The sequence below is a fragment of the Patagioenas fasciata genome, chromosome 26 (assembly GCF_037038585.1).
Source record: "Patagioenas fasciata isolate bPatFas1 chromosome 26, bPatFas1.hap1, whole genome shotgun sequence".
NCBI lineage: Eukaryota > Metazoa > Chordata > Aves > Columbiformes > Columbidae > Patagioenas > Patagioenas fasciata.
Window position 1 is genome coordinate 2,876,554 of NC_092545.1, and position 21,530 is coordinate 2,898,083.

The 21,530-nt window shown below is 66.1% G+C and overlaps 1 protein-coding gene across 9 annotated transcripts; it reads left to right on the plus strand.

The window, feature by feature from the left end:
- The first annotated feature begins 1,349 nt into the window (after nucleotides 1-1,349).
- CAMK2B (calcium/calmodulin dependent protein kinase II beta) lies at nucleotides 1,350-20,135 on the plus strand. 9 transcript variants are annotated; one of them, XM_071799309.1, is made up of 21 exons: nucleotides 1,350-1,495; nucleotides 3,747-3,841; nucleotides 6,400-6,459; nucleotides 6,968-7,022; nucleotides 7,119-7,184; nucleotides 8,872-8,944; nucleotides 9,446-9,548; nucleotides 10,341-10,424; nucleotides 10,902-10,996; nucleotides 11,308-11,430; nucleotides 11,519-11,602; nucleotides 12,013-12,055; nucleotides 12,572-12,646; nucleotides 14,655-14,695; nucleotides 14,777-14,848; nucleotides 16,381-16,425; nucleotides 16,758-16,806; nucleotides 17,821-17,896; nucleotides 18,090-18,184; nucleotides 19,346-19,580; nucleotides 19,659-20,135. In XM_071799309.1, exons 1-20 carry the CDS (start codon nucleotides 1,431-1,433, stop codon nucleotides 19,576-19,578), a joined length of 1,632 nt encoding a protein of 543 aa, XP_071655410.1. In that variant the 5' UTR covers nucleotides 1,350-1,430; the 3' UTR covers nucleotides 19,579-19,580; nucleotides 19,659-20,135. The 9 variants fall into 9 exon arrangements, with proteins under 9 accessions (XP_071655410.1, XP_065712651.1, XP_071655411.1 ...); XM_065856579.2 differs by having other exon boundaries at nucleotides 14,658-14,695; XM_071799310.1 differs by lacking the exon at nucleotides 16,381-16,425.
- The last annotated feature ends 1,395 nt before the right edge of the window (nucleotides 20,136-21,530 follow it).

Sequence of the window (21,530 nt, forward strand, 5' to 3'; positions counted from 1 at the left end):
AGTGGCCCTTGTGTCCCCACCCCACCTGTGTGGTGGCGGGGGGTGGATTCTGGGGTCCATTGGGGGGTAGATATGGGCTCCCCAGGGGGAGGCTGGATTTTTGGGTCCTTTGCAGGGGGAGATATGGGGTCCCCAAGCGGGGGGGCTCGATTTTGGGGTTCATGGGAGGGGTGGATATCAGGTCCCCGGGGGGGTGGATTTTGTGGTGCGCATATGGGATCCAGGGGGGGTTGGATTTAGGGGTTCATTGAGGGGTGGATGTGGGATCCCGGGAGGGGGGTGGATTTTGGGGTGTGCATATGGGATCCAGGGGGGGTTGGATTTAGGGGTCCATTGAGGGGTGGATATGGGATCCTGGGGGGGTGGATTTGGTGGGGTGGGCCCCAGGTGCATGGCAGTTTTGGGGGTGCTGACCTCGGGGTCTCACCCCGCTGTTCCCCCCCCCCCCCGCCGTCTCCCCCCGCGCCGGGTGCCGAAATTTCTCCGTGGATGCACAAATAGCAGCGGGCTCGGCGCGGTGCCCCCCCACGGCCGCCCACGGTCCCCATGGCAACGGCAGCGCCAGCCGCCAGCCGCCCACCCGCACCCCGGGGTGGGGGCACCCACCCCCCACGAGCCCCCACCCCACGGGTGACGTGTCCCCACGGGCTGGGGGGAAAGACCCTGGTGTCCCCCAGCCAGGCCCTGGTGGCCTTCAGGGCGGCCTCATGTGTGTGTCCCCAAATAAAACCTGCCCCCCCACCCCAATAAAACCAGCCCCCACCCAGCAAGCCTCTGGTATTGGGGGGTTCAAGGTGCCCTTTGCCCCCCCCAGACCCCTCCTGGGTGTTTTGCTTGGGGGGGAACGGAGCCTTTAGGGGTTGTTTGGGGTGACATTGGGGGTGGCTCCGTATTGGGGGGGTATAGGAGGCATCCTCGGGGGAGGGTGAGGAGGCGGATGTGGGGTCCTCGAGGGGGTGTCTGGATATTGGGGTCTTGCGGGGTGGAAGGGGGATCGGGGGGGCACTTTTGGGGTCCTTTGAGGGGGATGTGGCATCTCTGGGAGAGGCTGGATATGGGGATATTGGGGGTGGGGGGAACGCGGGGGGATGCGGGTGCCCCCCACCTGGAGGGGGAATTGGGGATAAAGGGGGTGTCTGGTTATGGGGCCCTTGGGGACACCCGGGGCTGGGCACACGGGGATCCCCGCGGGGTCCGGCGATCCGGGGGCGATCGTGGGGGGGTCCCCAGCGCGGGGGCAGCTCGGGGGAGGGGGGGGGGGGATCCCATCCGGGGGCGGGTTGGGGGCGGTGGGCGGCCCGGGCTGGTGCCTCCCCCGGCCGGTGCCTCCCCCGGCCCCGGCAGCGCCTCCTCCCGCCCCCCCGCGCCAGGCGGAGCCGGAGCCGGAGCGGAGCCGGTGCCGGGGCGGCTCATTGCGGCGCGGCGGCAGCATGGCCACCACCGTGCCCTGCACCCGCTTCACCGACGAGTACCAGCTCTACGAGGAGATCGGCAAGTAAGTGGCCGCCGGTACCGGGGACCGGGCACCGGAGCGGGGGGGGCGGGGGCGCTGCCCGGGGCTCCGGCCGCCGCTCGGTGCAGACGTGACGCATCCCCCCCCCGCCCCCCCGCCCCACCGGGACCGGCCCCCCCCCCCCCCGGGACCGGCCCAGCCGCCCCCCCCGTGCTGCCCTCCCCCGGTACTGGCCCTGCCCCCCCCCCGGTGTGGTCCTGCCACCCCCGCCCGGCCGCGGGGACCCCGGGCCTTACAGCCCCTCCGGGCCCCCCAGTTCCTTTGGGTCCCATCCCCATTCGCGGCCCCAGCCCCTGCAGCCCCTTGTTCCCCGGGGACCCCCCATCCTGATGGACCCCCCCAATCTTTCCTGACACCCCCTCACATCCTTCTCTGAGCCCTGCTCAGCCCAGACCCCCCCAGTCCCTCCACATCCCCCCATCACCCATCCCTATAGACCCCCCCAGTCCTTATAGCCCCCCCCTCCCTCCTATGGCCCCCCATCCTCACAGACCTCTCCCCGTCTCTTCAGATCCCCTGGTCCTTGTAGACCCCGCATCCCTCCAGACCCCCCCGCAGCCCTTATAGCCCCCCCAGACCCCCTCAATCCTCACAGACACCCCCCCCCAAATCCTTGTAGCCCCCCAGCCCTATAGACCCCCCTCATCCTCCAGCCCGTCCTTGGGTCCCTATAGGCACCTGCTCCTTACAGACCCACCATCCTCCAGCCCCCCCCCCCCCATGGATCCCCCGATCTCCCCAGCCTGCCCCTCCATCTCTATAGAGCCCCCATCTCTATAGACCCCCCCATCCATATGTCCCCTCCGATCCTTATAGACCCTCCTCATCCTCCATGCCCCCCCCAGCCCCCGTTAGACCCCTCTGGGCCTTATATAACTCCCCAAATTTGCTCGCCCCCCCATGCTGGTCCTTATAGACACCAGACCTTCCGGACCCCCCCAGTCCCTATGGACCCCCTGCCCCCCCCATCCTTCTGTCCCCCCAGAACCCCCACATCCATGCCCCCCCCGGGGAGGGTTTTGGGGGGAGCTGAGGAGGAGCTTGGTTGGGGGGGGGCTCATTTGCTCCCAAGGACCCCCCCCATAGCAGGGTGACATTTTGCAGGGGGGGATGGTCCCTTTGGGGGTACCGGGGTGGGGGGGAACGTGGTGCCATCGGGGGCGATTTCCTCACCTTCCCCAAAATCCAGCCCGTCTCGGTTGCCATGGCAACGTGGTTCCCCCGCCCCCATCCCTCCGTGTCCCCATCACCGTGCGTGTCCCCTCGTCCACACCGGGATCACCGGGGACATCTGTCCCCAGCTGCTGGGGAAACTGAGGCACAGCTGGGGGGGTCCCTGACAGTCATCCCTCCCCCAGGAGCTGCCACTCACCGTGTCCCCCTGTCCCTGGGGAGGGGACAGGGGTGCCAGGCCCCGGGGGGTCCCCCTTGTCCCCAGGCAGTGGCAACGCCCCCCTCGTCCCAGCCAGCACCGGGCTCTCGGTGTCCCGGGATGTGGGGACCTGGCGTGGGGTCAGGGGACAGCGTGTCCCCAGTTGTCCCATGGCACACGTGTCCCCTGTGGGATACTTGGCGTGGGGGGGCCGGGGTGCCACCGTGTCCCCAGACTCACTCAGGGGGGCTGTGTCTGTGGGTGAGCACAGTGGGGACACCCGCTGGCCCTGGGGACCCTGGCGGGCAGGGGACGGGCGGGGACGTTGGTCCTTGGAGGGGGGCAGGAGGTGGTGGCACTTGGAGGGGGTGGCACTGCCCGGGGGGCATGGCCGCGCTGTCCTGTCCCCATCCCTGTCCCCACCCCTGTCCCCATCCCTGTCCCCACCCCTATCGCCATCCCTGTCCCTGTCCCCGCTGGCTCGCAGTGCCCCCGTGCCCGCGGCCGCTGTCACCACCGCCACCGCGACCACAGCCGCCACCGCCGCCACCATGGCCACCGCCGCCATGCGGGCCACCCGCCGTCCCCATGGCAACGGGCTGCCGGTGCCACATCCTCCCCGCGACCCCCCCCGCGATGCCGGGCCCGGCGTCCCCCACCCCACCGAGACCCCCCAGCCCGTCCCCCCCAGCACCCCCACCCATGGCCGGGCGGGGCCGAGCGGCGTCGGGGCCCCCCCGGTGTCGGGGTTCACCCCCCGGTGCTGAGTCACGGCGGGCGCAGCGTGGGGGTGCTGAGTCACGGGTGGGAGCCCGGGGCGGGGGGGGCGCCGGGGGGGCGCTGAGCCCGTGTCCCCCCCAGGGGCGCTTTCTCCGTGGTCCGGCGCTGCGTCAAGCTCTGCACCGGCCATGAGTACGCGGCCAAGATCATCAACACCAAAAAGCTCTCGGCCAGAGGTAGGAGCCCCCCAGCCCCCACGTTGGGTGACCCTGGGGACAGGGACACCTGTGACAGCCGTGGTGGCAGCTGGGTGGGGGTGGGTCTGTATTGTCCCCCCCGGAGCCCCGTGCGATGGTCCTGATGTCCCCCCCAGCCCCGGGCGGCCCTGTGGGGCGGAACAGCTCCCCGCGGTGTCCCCGGGGGACACGAGTGTCAGCAGCTGCGTGTGTGTGTGTGACAGTGTGTGTGTAACAGTGTGTGAGTGTGTGTGACAGTGTGTGTGACTGTGTGTGTGTGACTGTGTGTGTGTGACTGCGTGTGTGTGATTGTGTGTGTGTAACTGTGTGTGTGACTGTGTGTGTGTGATTGTGTGTGTGTGACTGTGCGTGTGTAACTGTGTGTGTGACTGTGTGTGTGTGATTGTGTGTGTGTGACTGTGCGTGTGTAACTAGTGCATGTGTAACTGTGGGTGTGACAGCATGTGTGTGACTGTGTGTGTGTAACTAGTGCGTGTATAACTGTGTGTGACAGTGTGTGTGTGACTGTGTGTGTAACTAGTGCGTGTGTAACTGTGTGTGTGACTCTGTGTGACTGTGCGTGTGTAAGTGTGTGTGTGTGTGTGTGTGACAGCGTGTGCGTGACAGTGTGTGTGTGTGACAGTGTGTGTGTGACAGTGTGTGTGTAACTGTGTGTGTGTGAGTGTGTGTGACTGTGTGTAACTATGTGTGTAACTGTGTGTAACTGCATGTGTGTGTAACAGAGTGTGTGTGTGTAACTGTGTGTGTAACTGTGTGTGTGTAACTGTGTGCGCAGGTGTGAGATGTGCGTGTGTGTGTGCACAGGGTGTGTGCGCAGAGGGGTGTGTGTGCAGGTGTGAGCTGCATGTGCGCGTGTAACAGTGTGAATGTGTGCGCTGTGTGCACACAGGTGTGCGCTGTGTGTGCACACGTGTGTATCAGTGTGTTCATGTGTGTGTGTGTGCAAATGTGTGTGTGTGCACACGTGTGAGCAGTGTGTGTGACTGTGTGTGCACAGGGGGTGTGTTTGTGTAGCAGTGTGTGTGCACACGTGTGTAAGAGTGTGTGCAGGTGTGAACAGCGTGTGTGCACACAGGTGTGTGTGACACTGTGTGTGTGCAGTTGTGCATGTGTGTGTGCGCACAGATGCGTAAGAGTGTGTGCAGGTGTGAACAGCCTGTGTGTGTAACCGTGTGCACAGGGTGTGTGTAACTGTGTGTGTGTATGCACAGGTATATGATGTGTACACGGGGGTGTGCACACACATGAGCCGTGGGGTGTTCCTGAATGTGTGTGATCATGGCCGCACACGTGTGTGTTCACACGTGTGTGTGCAGGGGCTGTGAGCAGGTGCACACGGTGCACACCCCGTCCGTGTGTCTGTCCCTGCCTGTCCCCACCCAGACACCCCCCAAGGCCGCCTGTGGCACAGTGGGGCTGGGCACAGCCTGTGCACAGGTACAGCCACACATGGGTACAACCACACACAGGTAGAGCCACACACTCATACAGTGGCAACAACAGGTACACATGTACAACCACACTCAGGTGCAGCTGCACACCCCGATACAGCCACACACGGGGACAGCGGCACACACAGGTACAGCCATGCACGTGGTACAGCTGCACACCCCAGTACACACGCACACGCAGGTACAGCCACACATGGAGGTACAGCTGCGCGCTCGGACAGTGGCAAACACAGGTACAGCCGCACACACATACACCCGCACGCACAGGTACACCTGCACACACATACACCCGCACACACAGTTACAGCTGCACGCACAGGTACAGCTGCACACACATACACACACATGCACAGATACAGCTGCACACACAGGTGTGGCCACGGACACACACGTACAGCGCATGGATGTACAGCTGCACACACGGGTACAGCCGCACACTTGCACACACGTGCACAAGGACAGGCGCAGGTTCCAGCCCCAACACGTGCATGGCCAACCCCACATCCAGCCACACCCGCACACCCGCAGGTACAGCCGCACATGCTCATACACACCCCAACATGGACAACTGCACAGCTCCAAACACACACCCCTGCACACCCACACACTGTGCACACCTGCACCACCCCCAGCACAGGCGGACACCTGCGGGACCCTCAGCCAGGGATGGGGACACAGAAGGGTGATAGGAACTGGGATGGGGACAGAGACAGGGACTGGGATGGGGACACAGAAGGGTGACAGGAGCTGGGATGGGAATAGGGATGGGGACAATGACAGGAACAGGGATGGGGACACAGAAGAGTGACAGGAGCTGGAATGGGGATAGGGATGGACACAGGAATGGGGACAGGAACAGGGATGGGGACAGAGACAGGGACAGGAATGGGGACACAGAAGGGTGACAGGAACTGGGATGGGGACAGGAATGGGGATAGGGATGGACACAGGGATGGGCACAGGGACAGACACAGGAACAGGGATGGGGCTGGACAGGTGACAGGGACAGGTGACCTGCTTTGGGGTGTGTGGGGCGGGGTGTGGCGGGGGGACACGGGGGTGCCCCGGCTGACCCTGTGTCCCCAGACCACCAGAAGCTGGAGCGGGAGGCGCGGATCTGCCGGCTGCTGAAGCACTCGAACATCGGTGAGCGGCACCGGGACGCGGCACCGCGGGGACACCGGGGACACGCTGGGGGCCACCTGGAGGCAGGGGCGGTCACAGCCCTGGGGTCCTGCTGGGTGTCACCCTGGGGACACGCTGGGTGCCACCATGGGGGTGGCCCACCCTTGGGGTCCTACTGGGTGTTCTCTCCCCAGGGACACGCTGGGTGTCACCCTGGGGACATTTGGGGTCCCACCCTTGGGGTCCTGCTGGGTGTCCCCCCGCCAGGGACACTCTGGGTCCTGCCCCCCCGGGGACGTGCCAGCTGCAGGTGTGGGGCTGCGGGTGACACGGACACGCGTGTGTCACTCGTGGTGGCTGCACGGGGGCTGTGGGCTCCTGGGGCCAAGGCTGAGCCTGTGCCCATCCTGTCCCCGTCCTGTCCCCGTCCTGTCCCCATCCTGTCCCCGTCCTGTCCCCGTCCTGTGCCCATCCTGTCCCTGTCCTATCCCCGTCCTGTCCCCATCCTGTCCCCGTCCTGTCCCCGCAGTGCGGCTCCACGACAGCATCTCAGAGGAGGGGTTCCATTACCTCGTCTTCGACCTGTGAGTGTGGCTGGGTTGGGGTCCCGGGGGGGTGGTCAGGGTGTCCCGGGGGGTGTCCCATCCCCCCGGGGTGACGCGGTGGCCGCTGCGTTGCAGGGTGACCGGGGGCGAGCTGTTCGAGGACATCGTGGCGCGGGAGTACTACAGCGAGGCCGACGCCAGGTGAGCCCCGCGCCCCCCAAAACCCCCCCGGACACCCCCAACCCCCCCTCCTCCCCGTGCCCCCCGGGGCTGTAGGGATGGGGCAGCTCCCGCAAGGCAGGCAGGGGGGCACCCAGTGGGTGGGGGGGGTGCCCCCCCAAATCACCCCCCGCCAGCTCCATCCTGCTGCCGGGTGCTCAATGGGGTCCCCCCGCCCCCCCGCTGAGGCCCGGCGCTCCCATCACATGTGCTGGGGGGGCTGGTGGCGAGGGCCCCCCCGCCCTGTGTGCCGCCGTGTCCCCGTCCCCGTGGTCTCTGGGCTGTCACAACATTGTTTCTCCCCCTCTCTCGTTCCCCCCCATCTCCTGTCCCCGTCCCCCCCCATCTCCCGCCCCCCCCTCCGTCTTTCCCCCCCATCCCGTCCCCCGCCCCGTCTCCCATCACGCGTCGCTCGGGCTCTGTGCGTGTCCGTGTGTCCGGCTGTGTGTCCGTCTGTCCCACCGCTGTCCCCTCTGCTCGCTGCCCGCCCCCCCGACCCCTGCAAACCCCTTCCCTGTGTTTTACCTCCTGCCCCCCAAACCTGCCCCCCCACCCCTGTATCCCCCCACCCTCCTCCTCCCCATCCTGCCCCCCCATCCCATTCCCACCATCCTGCCCCCACCTTTATCCCCATCCTGCCCCCCTTATCCCTCCTTGCCCCACATCCTGACTCCCCCTTTCCCACGCCCTTCTCCCCATCCTGCCCCCCCCATTATACTCATCCTGCCCCCCCACCCTGCTCCCCCACCCTTTTGTCCCCATTCTGCCCCGCCTTTATCCCTCTCTGCCCTCTCATCCTGCCCCCCCTTATCCCCATCCTGCCTCCTCACCCCTTTATCCCCATCTTTCTCCCCCCTTCCCCCCATCCTGCCCCCCCCTTTACCCCCTCTTCCCCTTGCCCCCCATCCCGCCCCCCCGTCCCGCCCCCGCCCCCCATTCCCCGCCCCCCGTTTTGTTTTGCAGTCACTGTGTCCATGAGCTATGCGCACGCGTTTCTCCCACCCATCACTTTGCCCCTGTGCAGAGGGAGCCGCAGGTCAGTATAACCGGGGGGGGCCGGGGGGGCCATGGCGTCCCCCCCCGCGCTGCTCCCACCCGCCGGAGCATCCCGCTTCCCGGGACCCCGCTGTGGGGCTCCCGCCTTTTTCTGCCCCCCCATCCCTTTTTTTGCACACACCCCCCCCCTTTGCAGGGAGTTTCCACACCCCCCCCCATGCCCCAGCACCCCCAGCCGGGCAGGGCCCCCCCACTTCACCCCCATTTCAGCCTCTCATCCCCCCGCTCCTTCCCTCTTTCTTTCTTGTCTCGTCTCCATCTGCCGTCCCCGCACCCCCCCGTCCCCCCCACCCCGTCAGTCCTGTCTGGGGGACCCCGGCGTCCGGGCGGCAGCAGGGCCGGGGGGAGTCCCCATGGTGGGGCGGGGGGGGGCACAGCAGCATCATTAGGGTGACCCCCATGGCTCCATGCCCAGGGGTGACCCCCACCAAGGGTGACCCCCCCAGGCAGGGACACGGGGCGGGGGGTGCTGAGTTACCCCCCGCAGTATGAGATGTTTTTGCAGGGTCTCCCCGAGGGCACAGGGGGTGGTTTGGGGGGTGTCCCCAGGCAGGTGTGGGATATTTGGGGGGGGGCAGCGTGCCCCTGACCCCCCTCCCCCTGCCATTTGCAGCCACTGCATCCAGCAGATCCTGGAGGCCGTGCTGCACTGTCACCAAATGGGGGTCGTGCACAGGGACCTCAAGGTGAGTGTGTCCCCCCTCCCGTGTCCCTCTGTCCGTCTCCTGCAATGGGGGTTCCCCCTCCCCCCAAATCTCGGGGTTCCCACAGCTTTGGGAGGGGTGGCCCTGATTTGGTGGGTCCCCAAGGCTCTGGGTCTCATGGGGGGGTCACTGAGCTCCCCCTGGCACTGGGGGGTCCCCAGCTGCCACCTCCCCTTTCTGGGGGTGTGTGTGACCCCCCACCCCAGTCACAACCCCTCCTGTGCCAAGTGGGGTGTTCACTGTGACACCCCCTGTGTTGGGGTGCAGTGGGGGGGGGACACACGAACCAAGGGGATGTGGGGGCTGGGGGGGCTGCAGCTGGGGGGCAGCGGGGCCGGCAGACGGGCAGGACCCGCCCCATGGCGGACGCTACAAGCGGCTGCAAAGCCCCTTCTGTCCCCCCCCGTGTCCTCCGCTGTGTCCTCACCCCCTGTCCCTGCCCCCCGCTGTCCCTGTCCCCCCGTCCCCTCCTGCCCCCCCCAGCCCGAGAACCTGCTCCTGGCCAGCAAGTGCAAGGGCGCTGCGGTGAAGCTGGCGGACTTCGGGCTGGCCATCGAGGTGCAGGGGGACCAGCAGGCCTGGTTCGGTGAGCGACACCGCGTCCCGTCCCCTGCGTCCCGTCCCCTGCCCACCGCGTCCTGTCCCTGTCCCACACCCACCACATCCCTGCCTGGTGTCCTCACTCCTGCCACATCTGTGTCCCCATGCCCATCGCATCCCGCCCTGTGCCCGCCGTGTCCCCGTCACTGTCCCCATTCCTCTTCCTCATCCCTGTCCCTGTCCCCATCCCCATTCCCTCCATGTCCCCGTCCCTGTCCCCATCCCTGTGCCCGCCATTTCCCCATCCCCATCCCTGTCCCCATCCCTGTGCCCACCATGTCCCCATCCCCATCCTCCTCCTCATCCCTGTCCCTGTCCCCATCCCTGTCCCCATCCCTGTCCCCGTCCCTGTCCCCGTCCCCATCCCTGTGCCCACCATGTCCCCATCCCCATCCTCATCCTCGTCCCCATCCCCATCCCTGTCCCCGTCCCTGTCCCCGTCCCTGTCCCTGTCCCCATCCCCGTCTCTGTCCCCATCCCTGTGCCCACCATGTCCCCATCCCCATCCTCATCCTCGTCCCCATCCCTGTGCCCACCATGTCCCCATCCTCATCCTCATCCCCGTCCCCGTCCCCGTCCCCGTCCCCGTCCCTGTCTCTGTCCCTGTCCCTGTCCCTGTCCCCATCCCTGTGCCCACCATGTCCCCGTCCCCATCCTCATCCTCGTCCCCATCCCTGTCCCCGTCCCCATCCCTGTCCCCATCCTCATCCCCGTCCCCATCCCCATCCCTGTCCCCATCCCCGTCCCCGCGCGGTCTCTCTCACCCGTGTCTGTCCAGGCTTCGCGGGGACGCCCGGGTACCTCTCGCCCGAGGTTCTGCGCAAGGAGGCCTATGGGAAACCCGTGGACATATGGGCCTGTGGTAAGAGATCCCCCCTGATCCCTACAGGGTCCCTGCCAGATTCCCACTGATCCCTGCTGACCCCTTCCCGATCCCTGCTCAATCCCTTCCCGATCCCTGCTCAATCCCTTCCCAATCCCTGCCCATCCTGCCTGGTTGCTGCTGATCCCTGCCCAGTCCCCACCAGATCCCCGCCAATCCCTGCCTGCTCCCTGCCCCATCCCTGCTTGATCCCTCCCTGATCCCTGCTGATCCCTGTCTGGCTCCATCCCAGTTCCCTGATCCCCACCCCAGTCCCATGCTGGTCCCACCCTGTCCCCATCCTGGTCCTGTCCCCTTCATCCTGGTCCCACTCTGTTCCCACGACACGGGGACCAGCCACCCTGGGGACACCTCGGACACGCTTGGGCCCCCCCCGCTGTCCCTGGGCTGGGGGAGCCCCAGGGAGGCCGTGGGTCCCCATGTCCCCCCGGCGCTGACCCCGCTGTCCCTCGCCAGGCGTCATCCTGTACATCCTGCTGGTTGGGTACCCGCCCTTCTGGGACGAGGACCAGCACAAACTCTACCAACAGATCAAGGCTGGTGCCTACGACGTGAGTACCCGGCCCGTTAACTCTGGAACCTACTGAGGGCCACCAGGCAGGATGGCATTGGGCCACGTCTCTGCTGGCTGGGGACATGTGGGGAGGTGGAGGGACACAGGCACCGTGGGGCTGCCCCCTCCCCAGATGTCACCCCGCTGCGCTGCAGCCAGCTGCCCTGTTAACTCTGAAACCTACTGAGGGCCACTCTGGTTAATCGCCACCAGGTGGAGCCTGGGGTTTGTATTGGGCTGTGTCTCCCGTAGTTGGTTGAGGACACATGGGGACGTGTCACCCCATTGTGTGTCCCCCCCCCAACACAGTTCCCTTCGCCCGAGTGGGACACAGTGACCCCCGAAGCGAAAAACCTCATCAACCAGATGCTGACCATCAACCCCGCCAAGCGCATCACAGCCCACGAAGCCCTCAAGCACCCGTGGGTCTGCGTAAGTACCATGTCCCCCCCCACCGCCAGTGTCCCCTCGGGATGTCCCCATGGCCCGGTGGCCACCGCTGACCCCCCTGTCCCCCCAGCAACGCTCCACCGTGGCCTCCATGATGCACAGGCAGGAGACGGTCGAGTGTCTGAAAAAGTTCAACGCCCGGAGGAAGCTCAAGGTGAGGGGGGGGGATTAAAGAGGGGGGGTGGCCCCCACCCTGCCTGGTGTGTCCCCCCAGGACAGCACCCCCCACTGAGTACCAGACCCCATCCTGCCCCCCCTCCCCATCCCCATGCACCAGACCCCATCCTACCTCCCCATCCTGCCCCCCATCCCCAATGCACCAGACCCCATCCTGCCCCCCGCACCATCCTGCCCCCCCATCCTGTCTCCCCATCCCCATCCCCATGTACCAGACCCCATCCTGCCCCAAATCCTGCCCCCCCATTCTGCCCCCCCATTCTGCCCCCCATCCTGCCCCCCCTCCCCATCCCCATGCACCAGATCCCATCCTGCCCCCCCCCCATCTTACCCCCCCATCCTGCCCCCCCTGACCCCCCCAGGGCCTGATCCTGCCCCCCCTTGCAGGGCGCCATCCTCACCACCATGTTGGCCACCAGGAACTTCTCAGGTAAGGGGGGGGCCCCGCTGGCCGGGGGGGCCAGGGGGGGCCCACAGCCCCCCCACCCGCAGCCCCCGCCGAGGCCGCTGTCCCCTCCCCCTCTCTCTGTCGCTGTCTTTCTCTCTTTCTCCCCCCCCAACTTTAAACCCCCCCCCCCCCCAATTTTTTTCCCTGTCGGCGAGGACGGGGGCGTTTTAGCCAAGGGGGGGCGCAGGACCCGCCCCCCCCGCCCCAGGCACGCAGCAGCAGGTAGTGCCCGGTCCCGTGTGTGTGTCCCCCCCAACTCCCACGTCTGGCGAGGGGGGGGTGACACACGTTGCGGGGAGGGGGGGGGGACAGCACCGCAGCGCCACCCGCAGGCCGGACAGGCGCAGCCCTGAGGCCGCAGCGCTGGGCACCCCGAGAGTGCATTTGGGGGGGCAGTGGAAAAGCGGGGGGTCCTGCAGCCCGGCCCCCCCCGTGCCCCCCGCTAACAGGAGCTCCGCTCCCTCTCTCTGCTCTCTCCCGCTCCGGCCCTGCGCGCAGTGGGCCGGCAGACCACCGCGCCTCCGACCATCTCGGCGGCCGCCGCCGGGGCCCCCCTGGGGCTGGTGGAACAAGGTAGACCCCCCCCGGCCCCCCCCCGCCCCCCCCTTGGCCCCGCTTGGTTTCTGTGTGTCCCCCCCCAAATCCTTCACCCCGCCCGTCCTCACCATCCTCCTCCTCACCCCGACGGGTTGTGGGGTCCCCTCCTCGGAAATGGCAGCGCACGCATGGCCCCCCCCGGCATGGCGCCCCCCACAACGCATGAACCCCCCCCCCCCCGCCCCGCATTGTCCCCCGGCCCCCAGCATTGTCCCCCTGCAACTTCCCCCCATGAGATGTCACTGTCCCCACTCTGCTGTCACCCCCCAGGCTGCCCCTGGGGGGTCTTTTGCACTTGTCCCCCCACCCCTGTGGGGCTGTTTGGGCGCTTGTCCCTGGGGGGGACACACACACCATGGTGACACCCCCAGGGACCCCCTGTCTGGGTCAGCAATGACAAACTGGCCAGGGGGGATAATAATAACTTTAGGGTGCCCCCCCATCCCCATGGGGCTGCCTGGGTGTTTGTCCCGGGGGGGGGACACACACACCATGGTGACACCCCCAGGGACCCTCACCTGGGTCAGCAATGAGGACCTGGCTGAGGGGGGGATACTAATAATAATTTTAGGGCGCCCCCCCATCCCCATGGGGCTGCTTGGGTGTTTGTCCCGGGGGGGGGACACACACACCATGGGGACACCCCCACGGGGCCCCCGCAATGTAGAGCTGGGGGGGGATATAGAATCATTTTTGGGTGCTCCCCCCCACCGCTCCCACCCCACAGCAATTCCCCCCTCCCCACGCACACAGGGGGGGACACCGGTGCATGGTGGGGGGGGCAGACTGGCCGCATGTCCCCCCGTGTCCCCCCCCGTGTCCCCCGCATGGCTTCTGCTCGCCGCAGCCGGTGTTCGTGGTGCCGCGAAACACTCGGCGGGTTTTAAACCGTGTCCCCCCCCAGGGGTACAGCTGCCCCCCCCCCACCGGGGATCAACCCCTGGCCCCCCCAATTTGGCTCTGGTTTAAACCCCCCCCCAGCGCCCGCCTGCTTCCGGAGGAGGGACCGGGACCCTTGGGGACACCCGGCCAGGGACCCCGTGGGGACGTGGGTCTGGCGGGGGGGGGGACATGGGGGCATCCCCTGTCCCCCCCACACTGGGTGCTGCTCTGTGCCACCCAATTTGTCACCACACAGCCCCCCCCACCCCGTGATGCCGACGGGGGGGTCCCCAAGCCCAGAAGAGTGACGAGGATGCTCGAGGTGACACAGCCCCCCCCCCGGCCACTTTTTCCCCCCATGTCCCCGACCCCCACACCAGAGGTGACGATAGGAGGGGCAGACGCTCCCCACCCCCCCCGTCCTCGTCCCCCTCCAGGCTGACACGGGGGGGGCACAGGGGCCGCCCCCCCCCGGACTCAACTCATCTTCTTTATGTTTGTTTTTCTTTATGTTTTTCCCTTTTTCCTCCTTTTTCTCCGTTTCTCTCTCGCCCCCCCCTCTCTCTCTCGCTTTCCTCTCTGCATTTCTCCAAGGTAAGCCAGCCCTGGCCCCCCCCGCGGGGGCCACCAGGATGGGAACCCCCCCCCCAGCTCATGTGTGTACAACCCCTAAGATGGGGGACACCCCCCCAGGATGGGGATCCCCCCTCCCAGGTTGGGGACAACCCCCTAGGATGGGGACACCCTCCCAGGATGGGGATCCCCCTTCCCAGTTTGGGGACAACCCCCTAAGGTGGGGGACACCCCCCCAGGACGGGGACACCCCCAGGATGGGGATCCCCCCTCCCAGGATGGGGATCCCCCCTCCCAGTTTGGGGACAACCCCCTAGGATGGGGACACCCCCCCAGGACGGGGACACCCCCAGGATGGGGACAACCCCTTCCCAGGGTGTGTCCCCCCAATACCAGGGTGCCGGGTGCTACTGGCACCCAAAGGGAGACCAGGGTGGGGGGTCGGGTGGGGGTCAGGGTGGGGACACACATACGTGTCCCTTGTCCCCAAGGGAGGGGACAGTGACTGACGCTCTCTCCCCCCCCGCAGCAGCTAAGAGCTTATTGAACAAGAAGGCGGATGGTGTGAAGGTGAGGGGCCGGGGGGGGGCATTGGGGGGGGGTCACAGCCCCCCCCACATCGCTGAGCCCCCCCACTTTGTCCCACCCCAGCCCCAGACCAACAGCACCAAAGGCAGCGCCGGTGTCACCAGCCCCAAGGGGACGCTCCCGCCCACTGCACTGGTAGGTGCCCCCCCCGGGTCCCCCCCGCGTCCGGATCCATCCCACCAGCCCATCCCATCCATCGCCATGCGCCCCCTGCCTCGTCTGTCTGTCTGTCCCGCAGTCCCTGGTGTCACTGGGGATCGGGGGTGTCACAGAGACAGAGATGGAGGGGGTGTGAAGGACACAGGAACCGGGGTGTGTGTCCCCCCCCCGAGGACAAGGTGGGTGCAGGAGATGTGCACGGGGGCTCTGGTGATGTGACCAGCGAGGTGGGTGCAGGACACAACCATGGGGACACCCCCACCATGGGGACAATGAGGTGGGTGCAGGATGTGACCATGGGGACGTCCCCACCATGGGATCAATGAGGTGGGTGCAGGATGTGACCTTTGGGACGTCCCCACCTTGGGGACAATGAGGTGAGTGCAGGACATGACCATGGGGACATCCCCACCAAGGGGACAATGATGTGGGTGCAGGATGTGACCCTGGGGACACCCCCGCCATGGGGACAATGAGGTGGGTACAGGATGTGACCCTGGGGACACCCCCACCGTGGGGACACCCCCACCATGGGGACAATGATGTGGGTGCAGGATGTGACCCTGGGGACACCCCCACCATGGGGACAATGAGGTGGGTGAGCGTGGGGTGACAAGGTGGACGCTGCCGGTGACACCAACATGAGGTACGTGTGGGGACAGGCAGGGGGCGCTGCCGGGCACGGGGGTGCAGGATGGGGGTCCTGACCAGTACAACCAGTTCAGGATACAGGCTGGGGATGCTGGACCAGTATGACCAGTACAGCCAGTGCGGATTCGGGCACGGAGCCCCATGCCCAGTACGGCCAGTACAACCAGTACAGATCCAGGCACAGGGATGCCCAACCAGTACAGCCAGTGTGGATCCAGGGATGGGGATGCTGGACCAGTATGACCAGTACAGCCAGTACAGATCCAGGCACAGGGATGCTGGACCAGTACAGCCAGTGTGGATCCAGGCACGGGGATGCTGGACCAGTATGACCAGTACAGCCAATGAGGATCCAGGCACAGGGATGCTGGACCAGTATGACCAGTACAGTCAGTACAGATCCAGGCATGGGGACGCTGGACCAGTACACCCAGTACGGGATACAAGGATGCTTGACCAGTACGGCCAGTACAACCAGTAGAGATCCAGGCACAGGGATGCCCGACCAGTACCAGCCAGTATGGATACAGGCACAGGGCTGCTGGACCAGTATGACCAGTACAGAACTGGGCACGGTGCTGCCCCCATGACCCGCCCGGCTCCTCCTGGCCGTCCCGGGGTCCCCGCTGCGTCCCCCCCCAGCCCCCTGTCTCTCTGTTAATTAAACCATTAACCTGGCGCTGCACTAACGACTCTCTGCTTCTCTCCCCCCCTGTGCCCCCCACACCCGGTCTGGGTCTCTCTTCGCCCCCGTCCACGTGTCGCTCGCTCCGTCGTCCCCCCCAAATCCGTTGTGTGACCCCCCCGGGCTCTCGCTTTCCCCCCGCCCCCCCCCCCCCGCTGTCTCTCTCCCTTAGGAGCCTCAAACTACCGTAATTCATAACCCCGCGGACGGCACCAAGGTACCGCTGCTTCTCTCTTCCCCTCTCGCCGCGGTCGTGGTCCCCCCGGGGGTCGCTCAGGGCCCCCCTGGGGTCATTCAGGCCCCCCCCCCCTTTCCGCCTCCATCCTCCCCCCCAGCATCAGCCATGGCGCGGGCGGGGGGGCTGACGTGCTGGCGAGGACCAGGAGCGCGCACGGGACGCGGTGACAGTGGGGGGGTGTCTGTCCCCACCCCCCTCCAAGAATCCTGCTGAGCCCCCCCAGGGCTCGTCCCCCTGTCCCCCCCGACCCCCCCGGGTCCAATTCTGACCCACTCTGTTTGTGTCCCCATCTGGTGCTGTCCCGCTGGCAGGAATCGTCTGATAGCACCAACACCACCATCGAGGACGAGGACACCAAAGGTGACGGGGCCACGGGGGGGCTGGCACTGGGATGCACTGGGAGGGAGGCGGAATGCACTGGGATGAAGCTGCGATGCACTGGGAGGGAGCTGGGATACACTGGGAGGGCACTGGGAGGCTGCTGGGATGCACTGGGATGGCACTGGGAGGCTGCTGGGATGGAGCTGGGATGCACTGGAATGGCACTGGGAGGCTGCTGGGATGGAGCTGGGATGCACTGGAATGGCACTGGAATGGCACTGGGAGGCTGCTGGGATGGAGCTGGGAGGCTGCTGGAATGGAGCTGGGATGCACTGGAATGGCACTGGAATGGCACTGGAATGGCACTGGGAGGCTGCTGGGATGGAGCGGGGAGGCTGCTGGAATGGAGCTGGGATGCACTGGAATGGCACTGGGAGGCTGCTGGGATGGAGCTGGGATGCACTGGAATGGCACTGGAATGGCACTGGAATGGCACTGGGAGGCTGCTGGGATGGAGCTGGGATGCAATGGTTTGGAGCTGGGATGCATCGGGGTGCACTGGGATGTACTGAGAAGGTCCTGGGATGTACTGGGATAGAACTGGCATGCACTGATGTGGCACTGGGATGCACTGGGATGGCACTGGGATGCACTGATGTGGAACTGGATGTATTAGGATGCACTGGAATGGTACTGGGCTATACTGGGACATGCAGGGGTAACACTGGGATGCACTGGGACATATTAAGAGGGCACTGGGCCATGGGGACACTGCTACCAGTGTGGCAGAGCTGCGGGGACACTGTGCCTGGCCCCACAGTCCTTCTGTCTCCACGTGTCCCTTCTCCATGTCCCCACGTCCCAAATACCCCACCTGCTCCTTGGCATCTGTCTGTCCCTCTCCCCCCACCACTGTCCACCCGCCCAGGGGCCCCAGCGCAGGGCCAGGGCCAGGGCGGTGACAGGGCGGTGACAGGGCGGTGACAGGGAGGTGACAGGGAGGTGACAGGGAGGTGACAGGGAGGTGACAGGGCGGTGACACTGTCCCCCCAGCCCGCAAGCAGGAGATCATCAAGATCACGGAGCAGCTGATCGAGGCCGTCAACAACGGTGATTTCGAGGCCTACGCGTGAGTGGGGCGGGGCCGGGCGGGGATGGGTGTGGTTGGGTGGGGCTGGGTGTGGTTGGGTGTGGTTGAGTGGGGCTGGGTATGGTTGGGTAGGGCAGGGTGTGGTTGGGTAGGGCAGGGTGTGGTTGGGTGGTACAGGGTGTGGTTGGGTGTGGCCGGAAGGGCGTGGCCGCCGCTCACCCGCCCCCTGCAGGAAGATCTGCGACCCGGGACTCACGTCCTTCGAGCCCGAGGCCCTGGGAAACCTGGTGGAGGGGATGGACTTCCACCGCTTCTACTTTGAGAACTGTGAGTGCCGGTCCTGCCCGTTCGGCCCAGTCCGTCCTGTCCCGCTCACCCCTCTCCTGCCCGCCCTGCCCGCCTGTTTCGCTGTGCACCCCATCCTGCCCGTCCCTCTGTCCTACCTGCCTGTCTGTCCGGTCATCTGCCCATCCCATCCCTGCCTGCTTGCCCACCCTGTCCCCCCACCTGCCCTTTTCCTGCCCACCCACCCCCTGCTGTGCCTCTGCCTGTCCCCAGCTGCTGCTCTCCTGCCTGTCCATGCACCCCTCCCTCCCTGCATCCCCCCGCCCACCCATCCATTCCTGTCCGTCCCTCCTGTCTGCCTGCTTGTCCGTCCATCCATCCATCCATCCTGTCTGCTGCCTGCCTGCCCATCCACATCCCCTGCCTGTGTCTGTCTCTTCTCGCCTGTCTTGCCTGCACGTCACACCTGCCCATCCATCCCTGCATCCCTCACCCCATCCCGGTACCCACTCATCCCTCCATCCTGACACCATCTCTGCCCCTCCCTGCCTGTGCGTCCTGCCCATCCATCCCTGCATCCCTCACCCCATCCCCATCCTGACACCATCTCTGCCCCTCCCTGCCTGTGCGTCCTGCCCATCCATCCCTGCATCCCTCACCCCATCCTGGTACCCACTCAACCCTCTATCCTGACACCATCTCTGCCCATCCCTGCATCCCTCACCCCATCCTGGTACCCACTCATCCCTCCATCCTGACACCATCTCTGCCCATCCCTGCCTGCACATCCTGCCCATTCATCCCTGCATCCCTCACCCCATCCCCATCCCGGTACCCACTCAACCCTCCATCCTGACACCGTCTCTGCCCATCCCTGCCCACCCATCCCTGCATCCCTCACCCCATCCCCATCCCGGTACCCACTCAACCCTCCATCCTGACACCGTCTCTGCCCATCCCTGCCCACCCATCCCTCCGTGCCTGCATATCCTACCCATCCATCCCTGCATCCCTCACCCCATCCTGGTACCCACGCATCCCTCACCCCATCCTGGTACCCGCTCAGCCCTCCATCCTGACACCATCTCTCCCCGTCCCTGCCTGCACGTCCTGCCCATCCATCCCACCCCCCTCCCAGCATCCCACCGCGGTACCCGCTTGACCATCCATCCCGCCACCATTGACCCCCCCGTCCCCCCGCAGTGCTCTCCAAGAACAACAAGCCGATCCACACGACCATCCTGAACCCCCACGTCCACGTCATCGGGGAGGAGGCCGCCTGCATCGCCTACATCCGCCTCACCCAGTACCTGGACGCCCAGGGCCGCCCGCGCACCAGCCAGTCCGAGGAGACGCGCGTCTGGCACCGCCGCGACGGCAAGTGGCAGAACGTCCACTTCCACGGCTCGGGGGCGCCCGTGGCCCCGCTGCAGTGAAGGTGAGGGGGGCTCGGGGGGGTTGGCGGGGTCGGGGAGCCCCAGTTGTGCTCATTGCCCGCTCCCCGGTGTCGCGGCAGAGCTGTCGTTGCAGCGCGACGGAGACGGCGATGGAGAGGCCGAAGCACGCGCGTCCGCATGCCTGTCCCCCCCCCACCTCCTCAAAATTGCTCCGTTCCCCCCCCCCCTTCCAGTGCCTGTGTTTGCAGAAAACAACAACAACAAAACCACAAAAAAAAAGCCAAAATAACGATAACAACAACAAAAAAAAAGGCAAAAAATACCAAACCCCAACCAAACACACCCAAAAACCAACCCGGCCGCTCGGCCACAGGCAGGGGGGGCTGGGGGGGCACCCCATGGTCTGACCCCCCCCCCCCACCCCGTCTGCCCGTCTCTGCCTGGGGGGGTGGCGGGGGGGTCGCCGTGCCCCCCCCGCTGTGCTTGTGGCGTTTCGCTGTCGCTGGTGGCTGTTGTGCGTTGGGCTTCGCTGTCCCTGTACATAGAGAGAGCTCTTTATTTTTGAATTCCCGGGGGGGCCCGGCCTTGGGGGGGTGAGTGAGATGGGGGGTAAGCGAGGTGGGGGGGGGGTGTGCAAGATGGGGGGGGACAATCCCATTCCCCCCCTCCAAAAGCCCCCAAGGTTGGTGCCCACGGGGGGCTGAGGCTGATCCCTGCGGGGTGGACGGGGGGGTGCATTTGGGATGGTGCCCCCCACCCCCAGCACCCCCTTGTCCCCCCAGCAGGCAGGTGGGTGCTGGTGCTGTAGGTTCTGGCCAAGCGGGGGCTCGGGGTGGGGGGAACGCAGGTGCCACGGAACTGGGCTGGGGGGGCCCGGGGGGGCCCGGCCAGCGCTGAGGCAGCATCGGAAGCACTTTAGACTAAGAGAACGGGTCTCTTAGGGGGCACAGGCTGCGCTGCCACCCCCCCGCCCTGAGCACACGGGGTGCGCCTCCCCACCCCAACCCCCCCACTGCGCTCGGGGGGGACCCCACATCCCCTCACCCCCCATCTCCCCCCTCCCGGGGGTTTTCCCCCCTCAAACCGCGTGTTGCTGGGGGCTGGTTTTTGGCTACGGGGGGGGGGGGGGGTGGGGGGGTGGGGGGTGGGAGATAATTAACTTTTGGTTAATGACGATGATTTTCCTGCATGCCCTTTGCGCGGGCGCTACCGCTGTATGTCGAGGAGCTGAGCTGTCCCTGTCCCCTGAATGCTGGTGGATCGTTGCCAAAACTTTTTCTCTTCCCCCCCCCCCCCTCCTTTTTCTCTCATTTTTTCCATCCCGCCCCCCCCGGCATTATTTCCCACCCCCCCCCCATCCCCACTCCAACCCCTTCGTCTTTTCTTTCTGAGCCTTGTAAGTGTAAAAGATGACTCTGAGTTCGTTTTTGTCTCGGGAAAACTACAAATAAATTATGGAAAAAAATTAAATGAGCAAAAATATAATTGCCCCCCCCCCCCCCCCCATGGTGTGATTCCCCCACCTCAGGAAGGCACGGCAAGAGTCAGAACCAGCTACAACCACCAAAAAACTTTATCCCCCCCCCCACGACGGGCGACACCAATCGCGATACAACCTCGAGCGAAAGCTTTGGCCCCCCCAGGAGAAAGAGGCAGTGGGGGCTGAGCGCCCCCCCCGAAGTGATGGGAACATGGGGGGGTCTCCATGAACCCCTTCCCCCAGCCCTGCTCCCACACCAGTTTCCAGCCCCCCCCCACGCTTCCCGTCACCGTGCGGGGGGCTCAGGGATGTCCCCAAAACGGGGGGAGAGACCCCCCCAAACCAGCCAGGGGGACGAGGGGGGCCATGGGCTGCCTGAGCCCCCCCCATTCCACCCCCAAAGCAAGAGAAGGGCCCCCCCTTCCTGCCCACCCTCCTGGCACCGGATCCACAGCGCCCAGTTCAGCACTGGGAAGAGCTGCCCAGGGACCCCCCCCGCAACTGGGAAAAG